Source organism: Citrus clementina, unplaced genomic scaffold, assembly GCF_000493195.1.
Source record: "Citrus clementina cultivar Clemenules unplaced genomic scaffold, Citrus_clementina_v1.0 scaffold_9, whole genome shotgun sequence".
Lineage (NCBI taxonomy): Eukaryota > Viridiplantae > Streptophyta > Magnoliopsida > Sapindales > Rutaceae > Citrus > Citrus x clementina.
The window spans coordinates 327,924-350,300 of record NW_006261964.1 but is presented as its reverse complement, the minus strand read 5'-3'; the positions used below and the strand labels follow the sequence as shown (position 1 = coordinate 350,300).

Here is a 22,377-nt window from a genome sequence, read left to right as displayed (position 1 = left end):
CAAATGGCTAATTGGAGATGCGGGGTATCGAACCTCTTACCTCTGGCATGCAAAGCGAGCGCTCTACCGTTTGAGCTACATCCCCAAGCAGCGTTTTTACCACATATTGCTATAGCATAATTGTATTTTATCATGATGGATCACTGTCGTTGATTATTTGATGACACAAAATGGCTGATCTTGATTGGAATTAGAAGGATAACATTATAGTAATTAACGGGTATATACATATGTAAGCAGGACGTCACGTATATTCTCATATGGCTAAAAATAATAATTCAAAAGGAGATATAAATAAGCTCATAGGCAGCTCCTCTTAAGTTTGTTTTTAAACACTCATGGCTTCGTAATATAATTAATATCAAAGTAGAGATCACATTGTGTATACGACTAAATGCACTATATATGTTGAGAGTAAGATCGACGTGGGTACAACGTCATAAACCAAATGACTGGATCGGTAAGGTACAACGTCATGAGCGTTGCTACGGAAGAGGCAACCTAGGAAAGCCGTCAGATACCTGTAAAATGTGGGAACCGCGAAGTCATCGAATTGTGAGTGATGAGGCGGCGTTGTGGATGGCAATTGCTAATTAAAGGCATTTTCATACCTATAGAAGGTGGGATCACTGAAGTCATCTGTGATCTTGTGCTCAGTTCGAAGGAAAATATTGTCTTCCTACCATTCATAGTTAATTTGGTTAATTTACCACGGTTGTCAGTTGGATTTTTGAACAGAACCAAAAAAAGTTAGCTTACACTATCTTTAGGTTTATGTAAGCAAAACGACAGAACGGTATGGTGTGATAAGTGATATAACATCTGGTCTTTGATTTTTTGGTTTTGTTTCTTAAGTTGAATTCTGCGTTTGCACTAAGATCAGAAGCACCAGCCTGCACGCCTTGTAATTACAAATTAATCTTGCTCATTTATGATGATCACATGTCAACTTACAAGTCATTGATAAACCGTAGATTCCGAACCAAGTAACGTCCAAACAGATAAATAACCCAGAAAATAATCAGCAAGCTAAAAGAAAATTGAATAAATTGGATTTGACCATCCACGTGTAAGAAAAACAGAGATATACATAATTAGTACATGCACGCTAACTGGTGATGAATTAGCCTCGACGCATGCCACGTTCTCTTCATGCACGAACCCTCCACTCCTTTTAATCCATCATCTCTTCTCCATTACTTCATTATCAAACCAAAAAAACAGTCCAAACGGTTCAGAAATTTTTCTCTTTGCTGTCAAAATGCCTGGCCTCACAATTGGAGATTCTGTTCCCAACCTTCAAGTCCAAACCAATCAAGGAAACTTTAAGCTTCATGACTTCATTGGTGATAGCTGGACCATTATCTTCTCTCACCCAGGTTCCCACTTCTGTCTCTGATCATCTTACTACGACTTTTTTTTATTTGATATACGATGATCACTAATGTTCTTATGATGTGCTTGCATGTAGGTGATTTCACTCCTGTGTGCACAACTGAACTTGGCAAGATGGCTGCTTATGTTCCAGAGTTTGATAAGAGAGAAGTGAAGCTTCTGGGTTTGTCCTGTGATGACGTTAAGTCACACAATGAGTGGATCAAAGACATTGAAGCCTACACCGTGAGCTTTTCTTTGTGATTCTTGTTTGGTCAGACGTGTGGTCAATTGGTCAAATGTTGACTTTTATTTTTGTGATTAAACCACGTGTTGGTTTGCGTGCAGCCTGGTTGCAAGGTCTCATAGCCGATCATCGCAGATCCCAATCGAGAGATCATCAAGCAACTCAACATGGTGGACCCGGATGAAAAAGATTCATCAGGAAAGCAGCTCCCTTCTCGAGCCCTTCATATCGTGGGCCCTGATCATCAGGTGCAGGTTAATTAGCAAAATGTAATTTGGTGTTTGGGTTTTAATTTTACAACAATTTCTCACAAACGCATTGAAAACCGTATATTTGAATCTATGCCATCTTTTGTTTAGTTTCTTGATGTGAGCGGCATTTGAATCCTGACCTCTATATTACCATAAGATTTTTTATTTCCAATTAAATCAGTTGAATTAATGTCACAATTTGTTTGTTTAATTTAACTGTTATATATTTGTGGTCATGCAGGTGAAACTGAGCTTTCTTTACCCGGCGTCGACTGGCCGGAACATGGATGAAGTAGTAAGAGCATTGGACTCTCTGCAGAAGGCAATGAAGCATAAGGTTGCAACGCCTGCAAACTGGAAGCAGGGAGATCCGGTGGTGATATCACCAAGTGTGTCTAGTGATCAAGCCAAAGAGATGTTCCCTCAAGGTTTTCAGACTGTGGATCTTCCATCAAGAAAGAGTACTTGCGTTTCACCAATGTCTGAAACTTCACTAGTTTCCATTTACCTAAGCATGTATAAATAGTTGACCATGCATGTTATATACGTTATCTTATGTTTACTCCGTCTGAACTGTGAACTCATCATCACCTTCACCTTGTGAGTTGTGAGAATCCTTTTTAACTAAGTCTTTGGTAATGTAATGTCATCTTGGCTTTGCTTGCCTTAGAGCTTGATGACTATGAAACGTACAAAGATTCATAGGAGAAGAAATATTACTAAAAATTTTGAAGGAATAAATTTTTTTACTTAAATAAGGAAATCAAAATAGGTAAATTCTATGTAATAAAATTTTCTTGATTTATATATAGAAAACAAAATAAATTGCATCCAAATTGGATACTAAAAAAAAAATCGAATTTGATATGTAGGAAAAAAAAGGTAAAATTTGATATTTAAAAAAGATAAAAATAGAAAAATAATTAAAAATTATAAAACGATATGGAATTTTCAAATTGGATTTGATTCCTCATTCAAGAGGACGTTTATAGTTCAAGTGGACATTTGTAGTTTTGTATTATACATTCAGAATGGATATTTACGGTTCAAGCTATGTTCTCCAAAAAATATTTAAGTCGTGACCTTCGAATGTTACCAATTATTTGTACAAAAAATACCAATTATAATCTAAATCCAAAAGATACGACTTATAATTTAAGTCATGACCTTCGAATGTTACGCATCTTACGCAGGCATCCTAAATTTAACTAGTAAAAGAGCAAAGTAGTTTAATTGAACATCTGCAGGCATCCTAAATTTAACTGGTAAAAGAGCAAAGGAGTTTAATTGAACATCTTCAGGTTAATTTAGGGTGATATTTCCATCCTATAAATTCTGTAAATTCATTCTAATTCATTCCACTTTTAAAAAAGAGTAATAATATAACCAGAAATTCTTATACAATTTTTTTTTTACAAACTGATGTGGTATGACTTAATAATAATATAGTCAGAAACTCTTGTACAAATTTTTTTTGTACAAATTGATGTGGCACAATTTAAATGATTGAATTAAATATCTCTTGGTCCACATGTTTTGTTTTTATTATTTTATATTTTTATTTAATCAATAAATTAATGTCAAATCAGTTTGTACAAAATAAATTTATACAAGAGTTTATACAAAATAAATTTTTACAAGAGTTTATGGTTGTATCATCACTTTTTAGAAAATAATTACAAAAAGTTCTCATTATTTTTAAAAATTTTAAATAAAGAAGAATTTAGAAGAATTAATCAATTAAATCTATCTTAATTTATTTTATTGTGACTTAAATTTTTTATTATATTTAATTAATAAAATTATTTAACTTAAATTTAAATGGATTATTTTACCCTTAAAGATAAAAATAATAAAAATTTAATCTAACTTCAATAATTTTTTAATTTTATACAAAATTCATTATTTCTAAATAATTAATTCTACTTTATTAATATGATTATTAATCTTTAATTAAACTAACATAATGTCTCTATGAGAAAATACTCATTAAATTGTTAGGTTATCAAATTTCTATCATTTACATGTAAAATATTGAAAATTATTAGATTTCATTTAAGAAATTATGTTATAAGTCACAAAATTAAGTACCTAAAATATTAGATAGAAGAACACATTTTTTTGGAACAAATAGAACATTTTATGTCATAAAGTAAAATAATTAAATAGAGTTTATATTAAAACTACTTTAATAGTTAAAAAAATAAGTAAGAAAAAATATGAAAATGATTTAATTGATTAATTATAAATTTTTTTATTTGTATTTATTAAAAAAATTTGTATTTATTGTAAATTTTTTTTAGGAGTGGGTGGCCCTCACCCGTTAATTTAATTGAATACATTCAGGTTAATTTAATGTGTTGAGCAAAGCTAACTGACGATTTATGATTCGTCAAATTATTTTGACGGAAAGCTGCGCCATCTTTGATTTCTCAGGACAGGGGTACATGACTCCTGCAAAATTTGTAGCGTCACCAATCGCAATATTTAACTTGCTATAGTGAAAATTTTTACTTTATAATTCGGCGCTACTTCCAGCGGACATCAAATCATCATAGCGAGTGTTTGGAAAAGCAAGATACACAAATGTGAACGGCTAATGGCTTTTTTCTCGTCTTCCAACTTGTGGATCCCATCACCAGCCTGTCTTAATCCCACCAGTCAAAAAGTTTTCTGACTAATGGAGTAAATTCCGGAGAGCATAGATCTGATCAATGTTGTAAATTATTCTTGTGAATATCTTCTCTTTTCTTGACACAATTCTTGCTTTACACTCGTAGGGAGTGTTCAAGTGGTATCAAAAACAATTAGCAACATGCAGTTCCCTCTCTCCATAATTTCTAGCCTCGTAACAGTCTTAACCATAACACTCCAGGCACTTCCCATCTTCACACTCTCAACTTGCCGCAGTTTCTGCGGCAACATCCCTATAAAATACCCGTTCGGCATCGACGACGGCTGCGGCGCCGTGCAGTTCCGGCACATGTTAAACTGCAGTGCTGACTTGTTCTTCATCACACCTTCAGGAGGCTACAAGGTCCAATCCATCGACTACAACAAAAAAACACTAACCGTGTATGACCCCGCAATGTCCACATGCTCAATCCTACAACCCCATCATGATTTTATCATGACTGATATTCAATCAGCCATCATGCCCCCATCAGCGGACACAGTCTTTGCTCTGCTAAATTGCTCTATAGACTCTCCTGTACTCAATCATTACAAGAATCTTTGCTTCAACTTCTCTGGCCATTCTTGTGACGAGCTTTATGGAGGGTGTAATGCGTTTAGGGTTTTTCATTTGTTGAGTAATAGCTCTCCGCCTTGTTGCTTCACTGGCTATGACACCGTGAGGTACATGAGCATGAATATTTTGGACTGCTCGCATTATACTAGCATCATTAATACGGACAATTTGAAGGGTCTTGGGCCGTTGGATTGGGTTTATGGGATCAAACTGTCTTATTCGTTACCGGATACTGGGTGTGAACGGTGCTCGGAATCCGGTGGGACTTGTGGGTTTGACACTGAGACTCAAGGCATCATGTGCCTTTGCTCTAGCTCTTTCAATGCCACTAGAGAATGCGGTAAGAATTATTAATTAATTTTAGATTCTTTGGGCTTAATCTGGAAATATTCGTAGCTACCAATTAATATGTTCTGATTCATTTGATTTCGTGTTTCAGGTCCAGGCAGTGCTACTGATGAAGCTGTGACTCATTCTTCACGGGCATATGTTTATTCAGTTTTTTTAGTTCTAGGAGCATTTCTTTACATGATTTCGTGATGTGCTCTTTTTGACTTTTCAAATTAACATTGAGCGTTCTTTTAACATTTTCTTCTTACTGTAGTGTAAAACTTTGATGAGCAACTGTTAATTTGTAGAAAAAAAGTTTATTATATATTCATATTTTTGGAATTTGAAATCAGAATGCAATTACGTAAAAACTGGCGCTGCACTTGTTCGATGACCGGCGTTAAGTGTTGTAATTTGTATTGAGCTGATAAATGTTATATGAAAGCGCACGATAAATTAAATACGGATGGTTCCGTTCGAAATTCAAGTGATGCAGGAGCTGGTGGTGTTATTCGTGATTATGTTGGAAATTGGATTTCGGGATTTTGTATGAATATTGGGGAGTGTACGGTGGTTATGGCGGAGCTATGGGGTCTTTATCAAGGGCTACTCTTGGCATGGGAGGCTGGCATAAAATGGCTATAAGTGGAAGTGGATAGTCTGTGTGTTACACAAATGATTTCTAAGCAGGTAGTCGTGCCCAATGTTTCCTATGCTTTAGTGGTTGCAGTACGGGATCTTCTTAATAGGAACTGGCAAGTCTGTCTAACCCACATCTATCGTGAAGCGAATTCAGTTGCAGATTTCATGGCCAATATGGCTCTTTCTCTCCCTAATGGGATGCATTTATTTACTAGCCCGCCTGTGGGCATTTATTCAGCTATTTTGCAGGACATGATTGGGGTTGCTAAACCCCGTATTGTTCCGATTTAGCTCTTTTTACAGAGCCCTTATTAATCAAAAAAAAAAAAAGCGCACGATAAATTATTAAATTATCCTTATTTTTTTAATTGCGCAATTGAGTCGCTCCATAAATAATTAAATATATAGAGTAGTAATTTTATGGCGAAAAGTCAAAATTAAAGTCCAAATAATTTGTGATCCTAAATTTTGTGAATGACAGTGGAGCTGTTTATTTTTTTAACTTAATTAATTTAATATTAATAAAATAAGTTATTAAATTTGTTTATTTTTCAACTTAATGAAAATTTATTAAGTCTTTAAGGTATTAACTTAATTTTTCTAACTTTTTGCTTAATTAAAAAAGTTTGAATTATATCATTAAAAGATATTTTCTAAAATATCTCTATCTAATTAATTAATTTATCATTCTTAACTAAATATATTTTAATAATTATCATTATTACCCGTCTCTATATAACTTATGATAATATATAGTGGTAGACTATTATTATTTTTATCTTTTTATTTTCTTCAAATTAACTTTCTTTATCTTCATAATTTTTTATTAGTATTTTTCATAAAAAAATCATAAACTATAATAAAATCGATCAAGATATATAATATAGAATATTAAAGAGTTGTATTCAATTGAATATAATTTATGTTATGATAATATATTATCTTATTATATTCTTTGAGATGTTTATTATTTATTTAACATTTATAATTTGTAAGGGCATAAATATAAAAAAAAATAGTTTTCAAATTTTTTAAGTAAAAAAATAACTTAATATTTATTTTTAGTAATTCAGACAAAAAAATAAATATATCATTAAGATTCAGACATTCAACTTTATTTAGAATTCAGAGTACTTGAGATCTATTTAGATTTCAGACATAAAATAAATACAACTACATCTAACTTGCATGTTGCATTTTAGTATGAGTCTCACTACAATACTACTACAAAATTTGTCTAGTGCAATTAGTAGGATACCAAATTATTGTATCGAATATACTACTTTTATTTATAATAGTCTTCTCACTGATCATTCTAAGTGATGAAACAACATAAGTAAAAATCATTGCGAATGAATTTTGATCATATGAGCTTATTGTTAGCCAAGAAGGCAAGAAGCACATAATCAAGAAAACGAATTCAATCCTCTTTCCTTTTTCCTCTACTTGCTCATCAATCAAATATTTTAGTTAAAATTAAAACAAACGAACAAGTGATAGGTCCAAAATAATCACAGAATTAAAACATTTCCTAATCGAACCATGTAGAAAAGTAAAGAAAAGACTATTATAAATGAGAGTACAAAACGGACTATTTTTACAACTTGGGGATTGGTATTAGTGAATTATTAACCATGGTTAATTATCTACGGCGCAATTACTTAAGGAGAGTCTCTTGGTGATGACAGGCCCATGTTTTTTGTGGGGGTGTCTGCCAATTTTTCTGACACATGTTGCTACGTGGCTACTACAATAAAACCCAAAAATTAAAAAGCCTTTAGTTGGTGTTTGCATTGTAAGTAATGAGGGGAAATGAAAATAAAGGAGGTGAGATGGGAGTAAAATTCAAATTCAATGTTTGAGTTGCTATAGAATTCTATGTGCAAAAGAAATTACTTTTTTATTTTCAAGCTAAAGAGAAGAGCAAGTGGTGGATAGAGCTTTCATGGAGAGTAAGAAATCGATCCATTAGCTAGATTGAGCATTCATTTTCAACTAATTTTATATTCCCTCCAATTCTGGTTTCAATTAAGAAGAGATTAGTGTTAATTTGGTATATTATTTTGGTGCATGAACAGAAAAGCCTTGTTATTAAAAGCACATGAAGCTCTATTATTTCGCAACAACACTTATGACTTTAATTACTTTTATAGTGCGTTTACTTCTCGTAATCATTGACAACATTTTACTCTTATTTGAGATTGAGATGCTGTAACTTTTAAGATATAACTGATGTGGAAAAAAAAAGTTGTAACTATAAAACAAAAATTAATAATATGTAGTAAATATAAATTTTAAATAATAATTTCGATAAAATTATTAAAGATGCAATAGATTTTTTATTATACAAGTGAAAAATCATATTAACATACCTTCTAAGTTATAGTAGCTAGTGTTTACCGAACACTTTAGTACTGTAACTTTTACACTATAATTGTTCAACCTCAATTTTAAACGCACCCTTACTTCGCAAAATATATATAGGAATTAGAATCAAAATTGTGGGGCCTACACTAATTTGAGAATGGAGAATGTGAGACTGATTCTCAAAGAGAGGTGGGAATCAATCTGTCATTCTCAAGATCATCTATTTTACCCCCATTGAAATTATCATATTTCGAAAATGCCTTCATTTAAATTATAAAAAGTTAAAAAAAAAAAGCAAACATTTTTTCCCAGCCTCCATTGTAGACAACACATTTTTGCCCTCTGTTGCTAATCACTGATCACGCAGTTGTTGACAGCCAGCCATGCATATTGCATTGAGCAGCAACATCTTTCGTTGTCGAGCAACAGTCATGGATCTCGGTGCACTAATGAGCCCAAGCAGCAGCTCCCCAAATCGCAGCAACATCACCTACCGTCGCCGGAAACAGCAACCATTGATGCTTCACCAGTTGATCTCACACGGAAGCAGTAGCCAATCTCACCATGTCATCAATCATTGCAAAAATGATGATGGTGATGATTTTTTTTTTTGAAACTATGATGATTTTTTTCCCAAAAATGATGATGATTATTATTCTTCTTATTATTCTTATTCTTTTCCAACATATATTACTATTTTTATTATTGCCATGTTTATTATTATTAATTTTATCATTACTATTATTGAAGTAAAGTTATTATTATTTTTTGTTATTATTAACAATAAGTTTTTTGAATAATAATAGTATAACAAACAATAATGAATATTATAATTTTTATTTTTGTCATTATTATTATTATTTGAATAATAAGAAAAATATTAAAATAAATAAATAAAATTACAATAAAAAATTAAGGACATTTTAATAACTTAAAATAATTCATTTTGATTCTAATTATTACAATCTAAATAAACAATTTATTCTATTTTTTATTTTTTATTTCAATTTTTACTAACTCGAGTTTCAATTCATTTGATTCTATTTTAATAAATGCACCATTCGTTTTAATATCTAATCATTACGCTTCCTAAATTCTATGGCCCATGTCGATTTATGTCTTTTTCTTTAATCTGGGCCCATTAACGTTTTGCGAATCCGAAGAAAACTAGATTGGATCTCCACTTTGGCAACGGATCAGCTCCCCTTTGTTCTGTTGCAATCGTCTTTATTCCCCCACACCTACCCAATTCCAGATTGCCACCTCAGCACAATGCAGAGTAATACAATCATCAATTTTTTTTGAAATCCCATTCGGGGGTCATTTTAATATTATCAAAACGTCAGGGCCTTCCGCTCAAAATGCACAAAATTTAATTTGAAAATAGGCGGGATTGTTTTTATACTTTCTCTCACCGCTGAGACTGACTTCAGCTTCGAACTTTCCAGTTTCAAATCTCGAAGCATTTTCTGCAATTCCGTTATTCCCTAACAATCAATAAATTCACAATCAGCACTAAAAAAGATTCTAAAATTTTCAATTTAATCCATTCATTCTCTTCGCTGCTAATGTCAATGGAGTAAATTTTAGCAGTTTCTATTCTTCAAAAAACGAATCCAATAAAATGTCTAAAGAAGCTATCAGTTCTCGATTACCTTCGAAAACCTCACAAAACGAAGCAAACGAGAATCAGTTTGGAGCTTCATTAAATCCGCTGCATTTTCCGCCGCCGAGATCGCCGTTAAACTCAATCCCAGATCCGTCTCAGTTCCAGAAAGATATTCAAGAATCCGATCAAGTTTATAGCATTGATCGATCGTTATCGGATAGGAAAGTAGTAGAAACTTCTGGAAGCTTTGTTGCTACTCATGTCGGTACGCCTAGGGTTTCGGTTCGTAGCCACGGGAAGATTCACTCGGAGCCGAGCTCGGCGCAGAGCACGCCGGCGCGTAGTGGCTGTTCGCGAGTTTCGCTTGGTGGAAGAGGAGTGAGCTCTTCAGCTTTATTCTCTCGAATTTCAAGAGGGATTTCAGTCGTGAATCATGAAGTTTCTGTTGATGTGGAACACTTCGAGCTCGTTGATGATCCTTTGTTTTGGAAAGACCACAACGTTCAGGTAACTAAAAGAAATTCAGCTTTTGCTTGTGCCTTTAACCCGTTAGAAATTTTACTTGTGGAATATTTTGTACTTGGCGGTTTATGTTCTATTGTTATAACTGTTTTGTGCAAGTTTTATTGAATTTTGATGTGGTGAGTATGGATGGTTGTAGGTGTTGATAAGAATTCGACCATTGAGTAATATAGAGAGGGTTTCACAAGGGTACGTGCGGTGCTTAAAACAGGATACTGCACAGACATTGGTGTGGCTTGGTCATCCTGAAACTAGATTTACTTTTGATCATATAGCATGCGAGATGATATCACAGGTATAGATCAAAGAATGCTTTTATGGGGATAGTTTTTGTTTGAATTATAGTGGAAAAAACTGAGGAAACTTAATTTTACCATGTTTGACTATAGTGGGAATTTGATTTATTCCATCTTAACTAATGAATCATTCAATGAATTGGTTTTTTTCTCTTTTCCTGCATTACCATGGAAAATAAAATGGAACTTAAGAAACGGTTTGCATGAACACTTATGAGGTGGATTGCATGAATTGGGTGCAGGAGAAGTTGTTCAGGGTTGCTGGACTGCCCATGGTGGAGAATTGCTTGTCTGGGTATAATAGCTGTATGTTTGCATATGGCCAGGTAGGTCATCACTCATGCTGGGCTATAAGTTTCTCATGGTATGAATTGTAGAGCAAACTTTGAAGCATTGGTTGTTTTCTTGCAGACAGGTAGTGGCAAAACATATACCATGATGGGTGAGATAAATGAAGTGGAAGGCAAACTCAATGACGATTGCGGCATAACCCCTCGAATATTTGAATATTTATTTTCAAGGATTAGGATGGTGCGTTGCATAAATTTCTAGTGTTTCTTATCCTTAGATCATTCACACTTAATTGTTATGTAGATCATTTTCATTGTTTGAGATTGTGGGTATTGAGCTTTTTCTAAAATTTTTATCTTTAGGAAGAAGAAAATAGGAGGGATGAGAGGCTGAAGTTCAGTTGCAAATGTTCATTTTTGGAGATATATAATGAGCAGATAACAGATCTCTTGGAGCCTTCGTCAACTAATCTACAAGTAATCTTAGTTTTACTGCATAATTCACAGTTGATGTTTTATATTACATCATTGTCGTAGGTCACAAAACCTAAATTTCTTGTTGTAGCTCAGAGAAGACTTGAAGAAGGGGGTATATGTGGAAAACCTTACAGAATACAATGTGAAAACCGTTAATGATGTTGTCAAGCTGCTATTACAGGTGGGAATTCATGGTTAAATCTTGTGCCTGATTCATTTGGTATGAGACTGAGTGTTAAGATAATGGGTAAGATTTGTTTTTGTACAGGGTGCTGCAAATAGGAAAATGGCAGCAACCTATATGAACAGCGAGAGCAGCCGATCCCACAGTGTTTTAACCTGTATCATTGAAAGCCATTGGGAGAAAGATTCCATGACCCATTTTAGATTTGCAAGGTTAAATCTAGTAGATTTAGCTGGTTCTGAAAGGTAATTATTGTTTATCATGATAAATTTCATATATTGTTCTGCAATTTTATGAAGCTATAAGCTCATTTCCTACCGACATTGAACTAACTAGATCAAACATTCAGACAAAAGAGCTCTGGTGCAGAAGGAGATCGTCTGAAAGAAGCAGCAAATATAAACAAATCATTATCAACTCTTGGGTAAGTTGATCAGAGACCTGCTTCTCGCTTCTCGGTTATCTTCAAAGACACTGCAGTACCTTTCTATGATTGCTTTTTATGCTGAGTGTTGTGTCACATGTATTCTTTCTTTTGCCATGCACATTTAAGTGTTGCAAATATGAAACACTCAACTGGATAGAAAAGACTAATTTGCAGCATCATTCTCTTTGTATGCTAATTTGGCATGATAGACTGAGTTTTATACACATCATTCTGAAAGCTTTTCTATGCAATTAAATAGAAGTTTCTCATTTGGACAGTTGATTTACTTTGTTTACTATATTATGCTTAGCTTGGTCATAATGTCTCTTGTGGATTCAGCACAAGGGAAACATAGACATGTTCCCTACAGAGATTCACGGCTCACTTTCCTACTTCAGGTTAGTTACTAACAAACATCTCTTAACTGAAAATAATTCCATCTAGTTATGTGGCCGTAAATTTGGTGCCTCAGAGTAAAGAGATTATGTATAAAGATTTTTGAATGCAGGATTCTCTCGGTGGAAACTCCAAAACAACAATTATTGCAAATGTCAGCCCATCTATATGGTCTGTCTTACACCTTAATTGTTTCTCCTGAAACTACATATTACCTTTTTGTGTTTCATTCTTTTTGTAGTTGAAGGTGAGGCCATCTATTTTTATGAATAAAAGATCTTTTTGCTCTTGCAGCTCCGCAAATGAAACACTGAGCACTTTAAAGTTTGCTCAGCGTGCCAAACTTATCCAGAACAATGTATTTTCTTTTTAACTTCTATCTGTTTCTTTTATACTAAAAATGAAGGTGGGATTGAGATTTTCTTCCCTTCTTCTATAGGCTAAAGTGAATGAAAATGCTTCTGGTGATGTCACTGCATTGCAGCGGCAGATCCAACAACTGAAGGTAAGAACCACTGGCTTCTGATAGTATTGTCTTGAACAAGTACAATTCAGCAGAATTTGAACTTTTCACTCTCATACAGGACCAATTGTCTTCTCTAATGAAGCATCAAAACCTTTTGAGGTCTCCATCTAGTAGTACACCAGAAGTTGGAGAATCTAGTCAGGGAGACATCATCAAGAAATATAGTTTTCCAGGAGAAGGGATGATGGATAATGGGGTACAAAATGTCCAAAATGAGAAGGTAACTTCCGTGTCCATGCTGATGTTTACTTCTTAAGAATAGTATGATAAAGTAATATTGACCACTGCTAGTGAATATGTATCAGACAAAACGTCTGGAATGTATGTTGCTCGGAGCGCTGAGGAGGGAAAAGATGGCAGAGGCTGTTACACAGAAATTAGAGGCTGAAATTGAGCACATGAATCGCTTGGTATGTCTGGGTTTAGCAAGTGATTCCATAGTGTTTGTATTCTGATGATTATTCTATCAATTCTAGGAGTCTTGTTTACAAAATACCTGCTGCTCTGTAGAAGCAAAATTTCATATTTTGGGATTTAATTTTATGATTGGTACTTTCTGTTCCAGCTCTGCCAAAGGGAAGAGGATACTCAACATACTAAAATGATGTTAAGATTTCGAGAAGAGAAAATCAAACAACTTGAATTATTAGTGAATGGCTCTGTGACTGCCGAAAAGTATCTGATGGATGAAAATATAGCTTTAAAGGAAGAGATTCAACTTCTTCAAGCAAGGAATGACCGAAATCCAGAATTGACACGTTTTGCTCTAGAGAATATTAGACTTCTTGAGCAACTTCAGTTGTAAATCCCATTCCTTGAATAGTTGCTGACTCTTCAGATATTGTTTTCATTTCTCTCAGATATGAATGATTCTTTGCAATACTTTTCCAGGTTTCAGAGTTTCTATGAGCAGGGAGAGCGAGAAAAACTGCTAGCAGAATTAGCAGAACTGCGTGACCAGGTTTGAGGAGATTATAATCACCATTAACCTTCTGTATTATAGTATTGGAACAAAATGGCTTTCAATGGCACAATGAAACTCTTGATTAATTTGCAGCTTTTGGATATTGTCGAAGGGAAGGAAAGATTTTCCTCAAGACACGAGAATCAGGTAATAATGTTGTAGTTATTTTTTTCATGTTTGTCATGTTTAAGCTTTTGAGGAGTTACTATTTTCTAATCTGTATGCTTCCTTCGATGCAGGATAATGACACTACTACGGAGTTGGAGAATTGCAGGAATATGAACTCCAAACTGATGAGGTATCTTTCAAATCAATTTGGTATCAGTATTTTACTGCAGTGTTTGCCTTTTTTGGGGCCAGCTAATCAAGTTGTTCTCTTTGTGCATTTTTGAAGACTTCACCAAAATAGCTTTTAATTTCTTATTAATTAAATATCTAGCCTAGTTCAGCTTTCGCAAAGAAATACTATAATGGGTGGCTAGGGCAAGAAGAATGCTTTTATCTCGGTTTTGAGATAGACTGCTTGTGGGATTGTCCTGATTTTTCTTTGATTGGCCATTTCAGATAAAGTTTTTTCTATCAATGGCAATCAAGAATATCAATCTTGTAATAAGTTTCAGAAAGACTGTTCCGGTCAGAAGGCCTGTCTCAACATTCTGTACCAAAATTTCCTATCTTTTTTTTAATATGTTATGAGATTTTCTACAGCCAACCTTTCACTTGTCTTTGCTTGTTGATGCTTTCAATGTGATTGAAACAAACATTATATTGTTGTTCATTGATCAGTCTTGCTTCATTTTCTTGTATTTTATTCATGGTTGATTCAACAGGGAAGTTGAAGAGTTGAGAACAGAATTGAGAAACTGTGGACAAGCGACATCAAGTTCTGTAAGTTTAGCTGATGAGCTATTAGGAGAAGTGTAAAGATATGGCTTAGCATTTTTCTCAGGTAGTTTACATAAATTCATTGTCTTGCAGGCTGCAGATTCTTTCTCCAAGGACTCTGTGGAATTTAGGCGAGCAGATAAGTTTTCACTGGTGAGAAAACAAACAAATCGGACAAGTGCTAGGTGCTTAATTTTAGCATATACCACACAACTGGTATTTTATTGCTAGGACACCACAGTTTGCTGTTGCATGTGCTGTTTTAGGCTTTCAGGATGAAGCCTGAAATGTTCATCCTGAAACATTGTATTATTTGTCAAGTTCATTTATCAATCTTTATGTGTACATGCATTTACAGGTTGAAACAATATCTATGAAAACTGACTCCGGAGACGAGCAGACACCCTATAACCTGACAGATGATCAGAATATGAGAAATGATCAAATTTTACATCCCAGTGATACTGAAAAACAGTTAACAGATGCTAAAATGTTAATTGAAGCACTGGAGCGTGAGCAGGTCCATCAAAATAGGGAGTTGCATCTTATGCAAGAGCAGAATCAGAGATACATGGAGGTCTTAAGCCACAGAGATTATGCAGAGGGCCACTCTCTGGGTAAAAGTGGAAGTTACTGTCTGGAATCTAATAATTTTGAGAAGCAGAAAAAAGGAATGATAAAGGAAAGCAGCAAAGGCATTGATGGAACGTCTTTGCAAGCCAAATTGGACAAATTGACTGAAGAGCTTGAGACTGCCAGAGTACTTAATTGCCAATATCAAGAGGATCAGGCATCACAGTTATCTTGTCAGCACCAAGTTGATTTAGTCCGTGAACAAGTTGAGATGGAGGCTACTAAGACAATTCTTCAATTACAGGAAGAGGTCGCTTCTCTTCAGCTCGAACTTCATGAAAATTTATGTTGCATGACTGAAGAAAATACATGTCTAAGGAATACCATAGCTGCTAAAGAGGAGGAAATAAGGTCGCGTTGTACAGAGTGGGAAAAGGCAACTTTAGAATTAACAAACTTCCTAGCAGATGGTTCCAGATCTCTCAGAGATGCCTCTGGCCAGATAGAAAGTATTGTGTGTTTATTCCCTCAATTTAATGTTGAAGTTACTGAAAATGTGGGGAGAGCTGCCAAAGTTTGCATTGAGAAGGATGAAACAATTCTACTGCTGCAAAAAAGCTTGGAAGAGGCACAGAAGATGGTGGTTGAGATGAAAGAGAAATGTATTTCCTTGAAGGGAGCAACGATTGCTTTAAATGAAATTCAACATCTGGGTAATGAAGAATGCACGGACGAGGCAATCCACCTAAGCATGACATTGAATAAGAAAATCGAAATGGTGAAGCTGCTAGAGAGTGAACTCAAATCAAAGGAGGATCAGATTACCGAAGCAGAAAAACGTGCTCAAGCTTCTTTCTTGGTCGTAAAATGGCTATCTGACTTTAACAAGATTGGTCTCCCAGTAGACAAGAACTCAAAACTAGCTTCTCAATCACTTAAAGAGCACGAGTCTCTGAAGTTGGAAAACCAGTTTCACATTCTCCAGCAGATAAAAGACGAACTTGCTAAAACAAATGATAGACTCCATATCATAGAAGATGTCATTAACAAAATATCAAGTGCACATGTCTTGCCACCTAAAGATGAAGATATGATTGACGTAGATGGATGGAGTGCTGATTGTTCAACATCAGCTTCTGATTATTCAACTGATAGTGTTGCTTCAGAAAAAAGTTCAGGCAGATCCTCATATTCATACTCCTCCAAGTTTAATTCAAAGGCAACTGAAGAGATTGTCAACTTGAAATTTCAAGGAGTCTCAGTTCCTAAACTTGATCTTGAAGAATCAGACAAGGTGAAGAAGCTATTGAAAAGATCAAATCACAGTGATGCAATTGCATTTGGCCTGAGAGAGGAGATGGAAATGGCATTTAATGAGTTTAATAAAATTTATTTCCGCTTAACCTCACTTCTGAATGAGAATGATGCTGTAGATTGTCCTTTGATTGAAGGTAAATATTTCTTGGTTTGCAATTATAAATAATTACAACAAAATTTAAATGAAAGGGCTTACTTGGCTGATATCATGGCAGGGATGAGGGAAGGGCTACCATCTTTTGGGCTGACAATGGAGATAGATGAAGCAGGCTGCACTAATACGACAGAGGTACACTTTCATTTGAACTGCCAAAGTTTGGTTGTTTTGTTCATTTTATTTTATTTTTTTTATTTTTAATAATGTTAATGATATCATAGTTACAAGTTTGATAATTTATTATGTGATAAGGCATAAACAAGATCACTTCTTTATCATGTGTAATATCTTCTGACATGTAGGCAGTTGCCAGTGAGACAAGTAATCATGCTAGTAGCTTCTTCAGCAAATTTGAAGAAGCCCGTGAAACCATGAGAGAAGCTGATTCTATGCTAAATACATTGCTGAAAGCAAATGAAAACGCAAAACAATTGAATGATAAATGGAGGCAAGCTGGCGAGCAATTGATGGCAGACAGAGCAAGTTTAACTGATGAAGTTGAGCAACTTAAGTTTTTAATTCGTTTGAAAGAGGAAGAGAATGAATTGCTAATGGATCATCTGCATTTTAATATGTCAGAAATAGATACCTCAATCTCCTTGCTTGAAGAGTGTTTTTTGCAAGTACAAAAAGAAGTGGAGGACAGATTTAAGGAATTATATTCCGATGCCTTATTAATGGGAAGGGATGTCCATCACTTCATTTCTAATTCTAAGTCATTACAGGATGATATTTTCTCTGGGATAATGGAGAAAGGCTTTCAGCAATTTGTCTTTTACCTGTGCCATATTGGAGCATTTATGCATAAGATCCTAAATTCTAGCGTTGAATCTGGTTTTCATCCACTCAGGCAGCAAGAAAACTACATATTAAGAAATCTTTCTCCACGTTTTCTCTTGAATAGTCAAGATGACATCTTGATTACAGAGAAAGGTGCAGGGGATGGGGACCACAATGAGTGGGGCACAAATATGGAAGAGTTTTTCCTATCACACAGTCATCTATCATATGAGAATCTGTCTCTCAAGAAGGAACTGCAAAGGAAAGAAGTTCTATTACAGGGTTTACTTTTTGACTTCAGCTTGTTGCAAGAATCAGCTTCTAACAAGAAGGACATCAAGGATGAAACTGAAAAGCTATTTTCAACTTTGAGCCAAGTCCGACAAGACCTAGACAGGAAGGCGAGTCAACTTGACAACCTGTTGCTTCAGCATGAGAAACTCGAAGCTAGTCTGACAGACACTGAAAATGCTCTGGTCATAGCTAAAGGAACCATAGATACTTTGTCTGACCAAAATGCTGACTTGAGGGTTCTTTTGAAAGACCTTTATCTCAAAAAATCTCAAGCTGAAGAACATTTGGAAGAACAGAAGGAGGTGATCACAGGATTGGAGAAAGAAATTCTTCATCGAACTTCAGAGGACAAGAGGTTGCTCACTTCAGTTGAAAGCATAGCTGAAGATTTGAGGATAGTGACTAGTGACAGAGACAAACTCTGTGAAGAAGTTGAAAGTGTTGAGGAAGAGCTGAGGAAAGTCAGTAAGGAAAGGGATAAACTCTGGGAGGAAATTTGCTCATTAAATGATAAGCTTGCCATGGCCTATGCATTAGCTGATGAAAACGAAGCTATTGCAGTAGAAGCTCGCCAGGTACTTGCAGCGACTTGTTCTGTTTGATAGCAAATTTAGGTCTGGACATCACTTTTATATTTTACTTGTATTTTTTACTTTTCCTAGGAGTTGGAGGCAAGTAAACTGTATGCCGAGCAGAAGGAAGAGGAGGTCAAGATTTTGGAGCATTCTATTGAGGAGCTAGAGCATACAGTAAATGCATTGGAGAAAAAGGTTAGTCCCTCTCATTTTTTTCTTTGTCTAAAAAATAGAGCAATGCTGCACGTCCCAAATGTTATCCCTACAAATTCTATCTCAAGTGGTGTGGCATTCATACATTATTCCATTTGGATCATGCAATGGTGAAATAAGTAAATCAACAAGTAATGAAATTTCACTATCTAATGGATGAGTGATACATCACTTGGGAAGTGTAGAATTATTGAAAAAATTAATGGCTGGTGATAAGAAATGAATCCTGGAAAGCATGCTAATTCTTAACTACGTGTTTGTATTTACCGCTCCGGAGATACTGTTCCTGAATCATCGTCTTTAAGATAAACAAAATGACATGTATCTTCTTTCAGGTTTATGAAATGAATGGAGAGGTAGAAAGGCATCATTTAATCAGAGATTCTTTGGAACTGGAAATTCAAGCTCTTAGACGGAGATTGTCAACAGTTCAAAACTTCTCTGACATTGTAGATTCAGAAAACATAAATGCTGGGCACACTGAAGATCAAATGTCCAGGTCAAAAGTGCTGCTTGCTTTCTTTCTTGTGGTTTTCTGGTTGCTGCTACTGCTGCTTCTGTTTTGATTGAACTAGTGGTTTTAATGCAGGAAACTGCAGGATAGACTACTACAACTTCAAGAGGCACATCATCGGATACAGCTTCTGGAGAGAGAAAAAGAAGAACAGAATGAAGAGGTTCCAACTTTTATCCTTATTACTCTGGATTATAATCCTTAAATTCTTTTCAGTTGACAAAGTGTTAATCTGCTCACCTGGCTCTCTCCCTCTCCCCTCTCCACACCCCCCAACCTTCTTTCCGATGATGTGGTTTCTGTATTTTGAAGATCAAACGATGCAAAGATTACTTGTCGGAAGTTGTATTGCATTCTGAAGCCCAGGCATCACAGTACCAACAGAAGGTACTATTTTTTATATCCATTGCATGTTTGTTAGGAAACGAATATGAAGCATGAACCAACACAATGTGAACTCATGTTAATCTGATCTGTATCTTGAGCATTTAGTCTTGGCATCCGTTAGTCATCAATTAATATAAGAACATTGGTAAAATGGGCAGCTATATTCATCATAAAATTTGATTTGCACACTGCTTGAACAGTACAAGACTCTAGAGGCAATGATTCGCGAAATGCAAACAAATTTATCCAACACAACAGCAGCAGCAGCACCCGCACAGGATAAAATTGAGAAAAGCTCAACGAGGTTGAGGGGTTCAAGCTCGCCATTCAGATGCATTGCAAGTGTAGTTCAACAGATGAACTCGGAGAAGGATCAAGAGTTGTCAGCAGCCACGCTTCGTATACAAAAGCTAGAGGCTTTAGCAGCTAGTCGACAGAAAGAGGTAAATTATTGCTTCTTTTTACTGAACTGTGCTGTTTCAAAATTCGTATTCCATCAAGAATTCAACCTTTAATTGCACAATTTCTGCTTCAATCCTACTGCATCAGGTTTGTATGCTGAATACCAGGCTGGCTGCAGCAGAAAGCATGACACATGATGTCATTCGTGATCTACTTGGTGTCAAATTGGACATGACTAATTATGCAGTAGGTTTCAAACTATCATCTTAAGTTGAATGTTAGTTGTCATTGCCGCACAGATCACTCAATTTATCTCTCTTGTGGTATATTCTAGAACTTGATAGACCAGGAACATGTTCAAAAATTAGTGGTAGCGGCTCAACAACAGACACAAGAGTTGCTTGCGAAGGTTTATATCACCAAAGCGTAATTTATTAATTATGTGGTTTTCAACTAGGATAGTAGTACTGATACGCTTTTTATCATTTTTTAGGAGCAAATAATTCTCAATTTGAGGAAGCGGATCGAGGATCTTATTGAGGAACATGAAAGGTTAGACCTGTTCCACCTTTCTTGTAATCCCATATTAACATTTTTTAAAATTGAATGGCAAATTATTGATTGATATTTGATAATTGTTTTGATTTACGTCTTGTCGTTCCAGTTGTACATCAATATTAAAACAGAGAGAAGCAGATATACTTGCTGCCCATATTAATGTAGAGCAACTTAGAGAGCGGGATCAGTTGCTTTCAGCGCAGAACGACATGCTGAAGGTGTGTATGATTTTGAATGCGGTATAAATTTGTAAAAATTACATCAATAGAGTCTCTCTAATGCGGCTTACTGCCGCCTCTTTCTACAGATGGACAAGACTAATTTACTAAAGAGGATCTCAGAGCTGGATGATATGGTGAAAATGCTTCTCGGGACACAAAGTACCCAAGAACAAATTCAACAAAAGCAATCATCGAAGAACAAGGCACGCATATCCACTTTTGCCTTTCAATTTCATTGATTACTCCATAAGTGCTGAAATCATTGTTATCTTACAGGAGAGTAGTTTTATGAAACTGGGCGATAGAGATACAGATTTCACTAGGAGGCTGTCATATTCTGAGAAACTTCTTCCGCGAGTGAATAGTAAACTCGCGCAATATCGTCAAGCTGGCACCAGTCGTCCACAAGATAAAACCTATTTGCCGGCGTTGAAACAAAATACAGGTAGGCAATTTGTTATAGAAGTGATGGCATCCCAGGCAATACATGCATATCAAGTACTTGATTCACTCTATTATACTATTATTGATAATATATGTTGTCTAACAGGGAGCAGAAGGCTTAGCTCGATTTAGCACGTAATGCTGCAGCTCAGTGAAGATGGTGTTCTCCAAATAAATATCCACGAAAGATCACACAATTGCCAACGGAATGCAATTCAAGAAGGTGAAAATTCAACAAATCGATGGAAATATTGTTCATATAGCTATTCAAATGATTTACTAATGAGTTTTTAGATAAAAGTTGCTTGGCGTTTTCCCTGTACAGATCACGGCCCTCATTCAGAGTTTCTGTTATTTAAAGATGCATTGATTTTGCTTTAACCTTTCAACCTAATTTTGTAAATTTTATAATCATTTGGCTTCTTGTGTGGGGTGAAGTGTGAATTGTCTTGCAGTGCCATTTGGTGTGTAAGCCGCATTGCTTGTAAATCATTTTGATTGTCATACCATCAGTGCCACCGTTTGTAAATTCCATTCACTTGCTGTTTCCCGTCTACTCCCCGGAAAGGAGCTTGGATGGTTGTATTGGTCTCCCACTGAAATTTTGTGTTTCTTCAATATCTTGTTCAATAATTCTAGGAATCTAAAACACTAATAACTTAAAAGAGAAAAAGAACGACGCACGCCCAAACGCACAAGTTTTTGATTAAGTGGGTCTTTGATGTTGCAGAAAATAGACATAAACTCCCTTTCGTTGGTTTATTTTATTTTTTCTGCCTGTGATGGTAAGGTTAGTTTCTTTGTCCATTCTTGAAATCCTAGGGGTCTAATTGTTTTTTAACCCTATTAAAACGTTTCTTTTCGAATCCCATAAATTTAAAAACCACTCGCACGTATTGAAAAAT

At 35.2% G+C, this 22,377-nt stretch overlaps 3 protein-coding genes across 3 annotated transcripts; all 3 read left to right on the top strand.

The window, feature by feature from the left end:
- Nucleotides 1–1,258: 1,258 nt before the first annotated feature.
- Nucleotides 1,259–2,358, top strand: LOC18031448 (1-Cys peroxiredoxin). Its single transcript, XM_024191599.1, is given in 5 exon segments — nt 1,259–1,379; nt 1,472–1,620; nt 1,723–1,869; nt 2,114–2,330; nt 2,333–2,358. Coding segments are annotated over 5 exon segments (657 nt in total). The 5' UTR covers nt 1,259–1,261.
- A 2,252-nt stretch (nt 2,359–4,610) lies between these two features.
- Nucleotides 4,611–6,385, top strand: LOC18031810. The gene is made up of 3 exons (XM_006419211.2): nt 4,611–5,462; nt 5,562–5,620; nt 6,143–6,385. Exons 1-3 carry the CDS (start codon nt 4,688–4,690, stop codon nt 6,383–6,385), a joined length of 1,077 nt encoding a protein of 358 aa, XP_006419274.2. The 5' UTR covers nt 4,611–4,687.
- A 3,538-nt stretch (nt 6,386–9,923) lies between these two features.
- Nucleotides 9,924–21,964, top strand: LOC18031848 (kinesin-like protein KIN-12C). The gene is made up of 35 exons (XM_024182314.1): nt 9,924–10,577; nt 10,732–10,887; nt 11,131–11,214; nt 11,300–11,419; nt 11,542–11,655; nt 11,744–11,836; nt 11,924–12,084; nt 12,189–12,263; nt 12,577–12,664; nt 12,775–12,833; nt 12,957–13,020; nt 13,102–13,167; nt 13,247–13,408; nt 13,494–13,598; nt 13,754–13,989; nt 14,080–14,149; nt 14,246–14,299; nt 14,392–14,450; nt 14,983–15,040; nt 15,131–15,190; nt 15,396–17,061; nt 17,143–17,216; nt 17,387–18,733; nt 18,821–18,928; nt 19,282–19,445; nt 19,536–19,623; nt 19,773–19,847; nt 20,048–20,290; nt 20,397–20,495; nt 20,584–20,658; nt 20,743–20,801; nt 20,914–21,025; nt 21,115–21,231; nt 21,305–21,473; nt 21,579–21,964. Exons 1-35 carry the CDS (start codon nt 10,086–10,088, stop codon nt 21,602–21,604), a joined length of 6,798 nt encoding a protein of 2,265 aa, XP_024038082.1. The 5' UTR covers nt 9,924–10,085; the 3' UTR covers nt 21,605–21,964.
- The last annotated feature ends 413 nt before the right edge of the window (nt 21,965–22,377 follow it).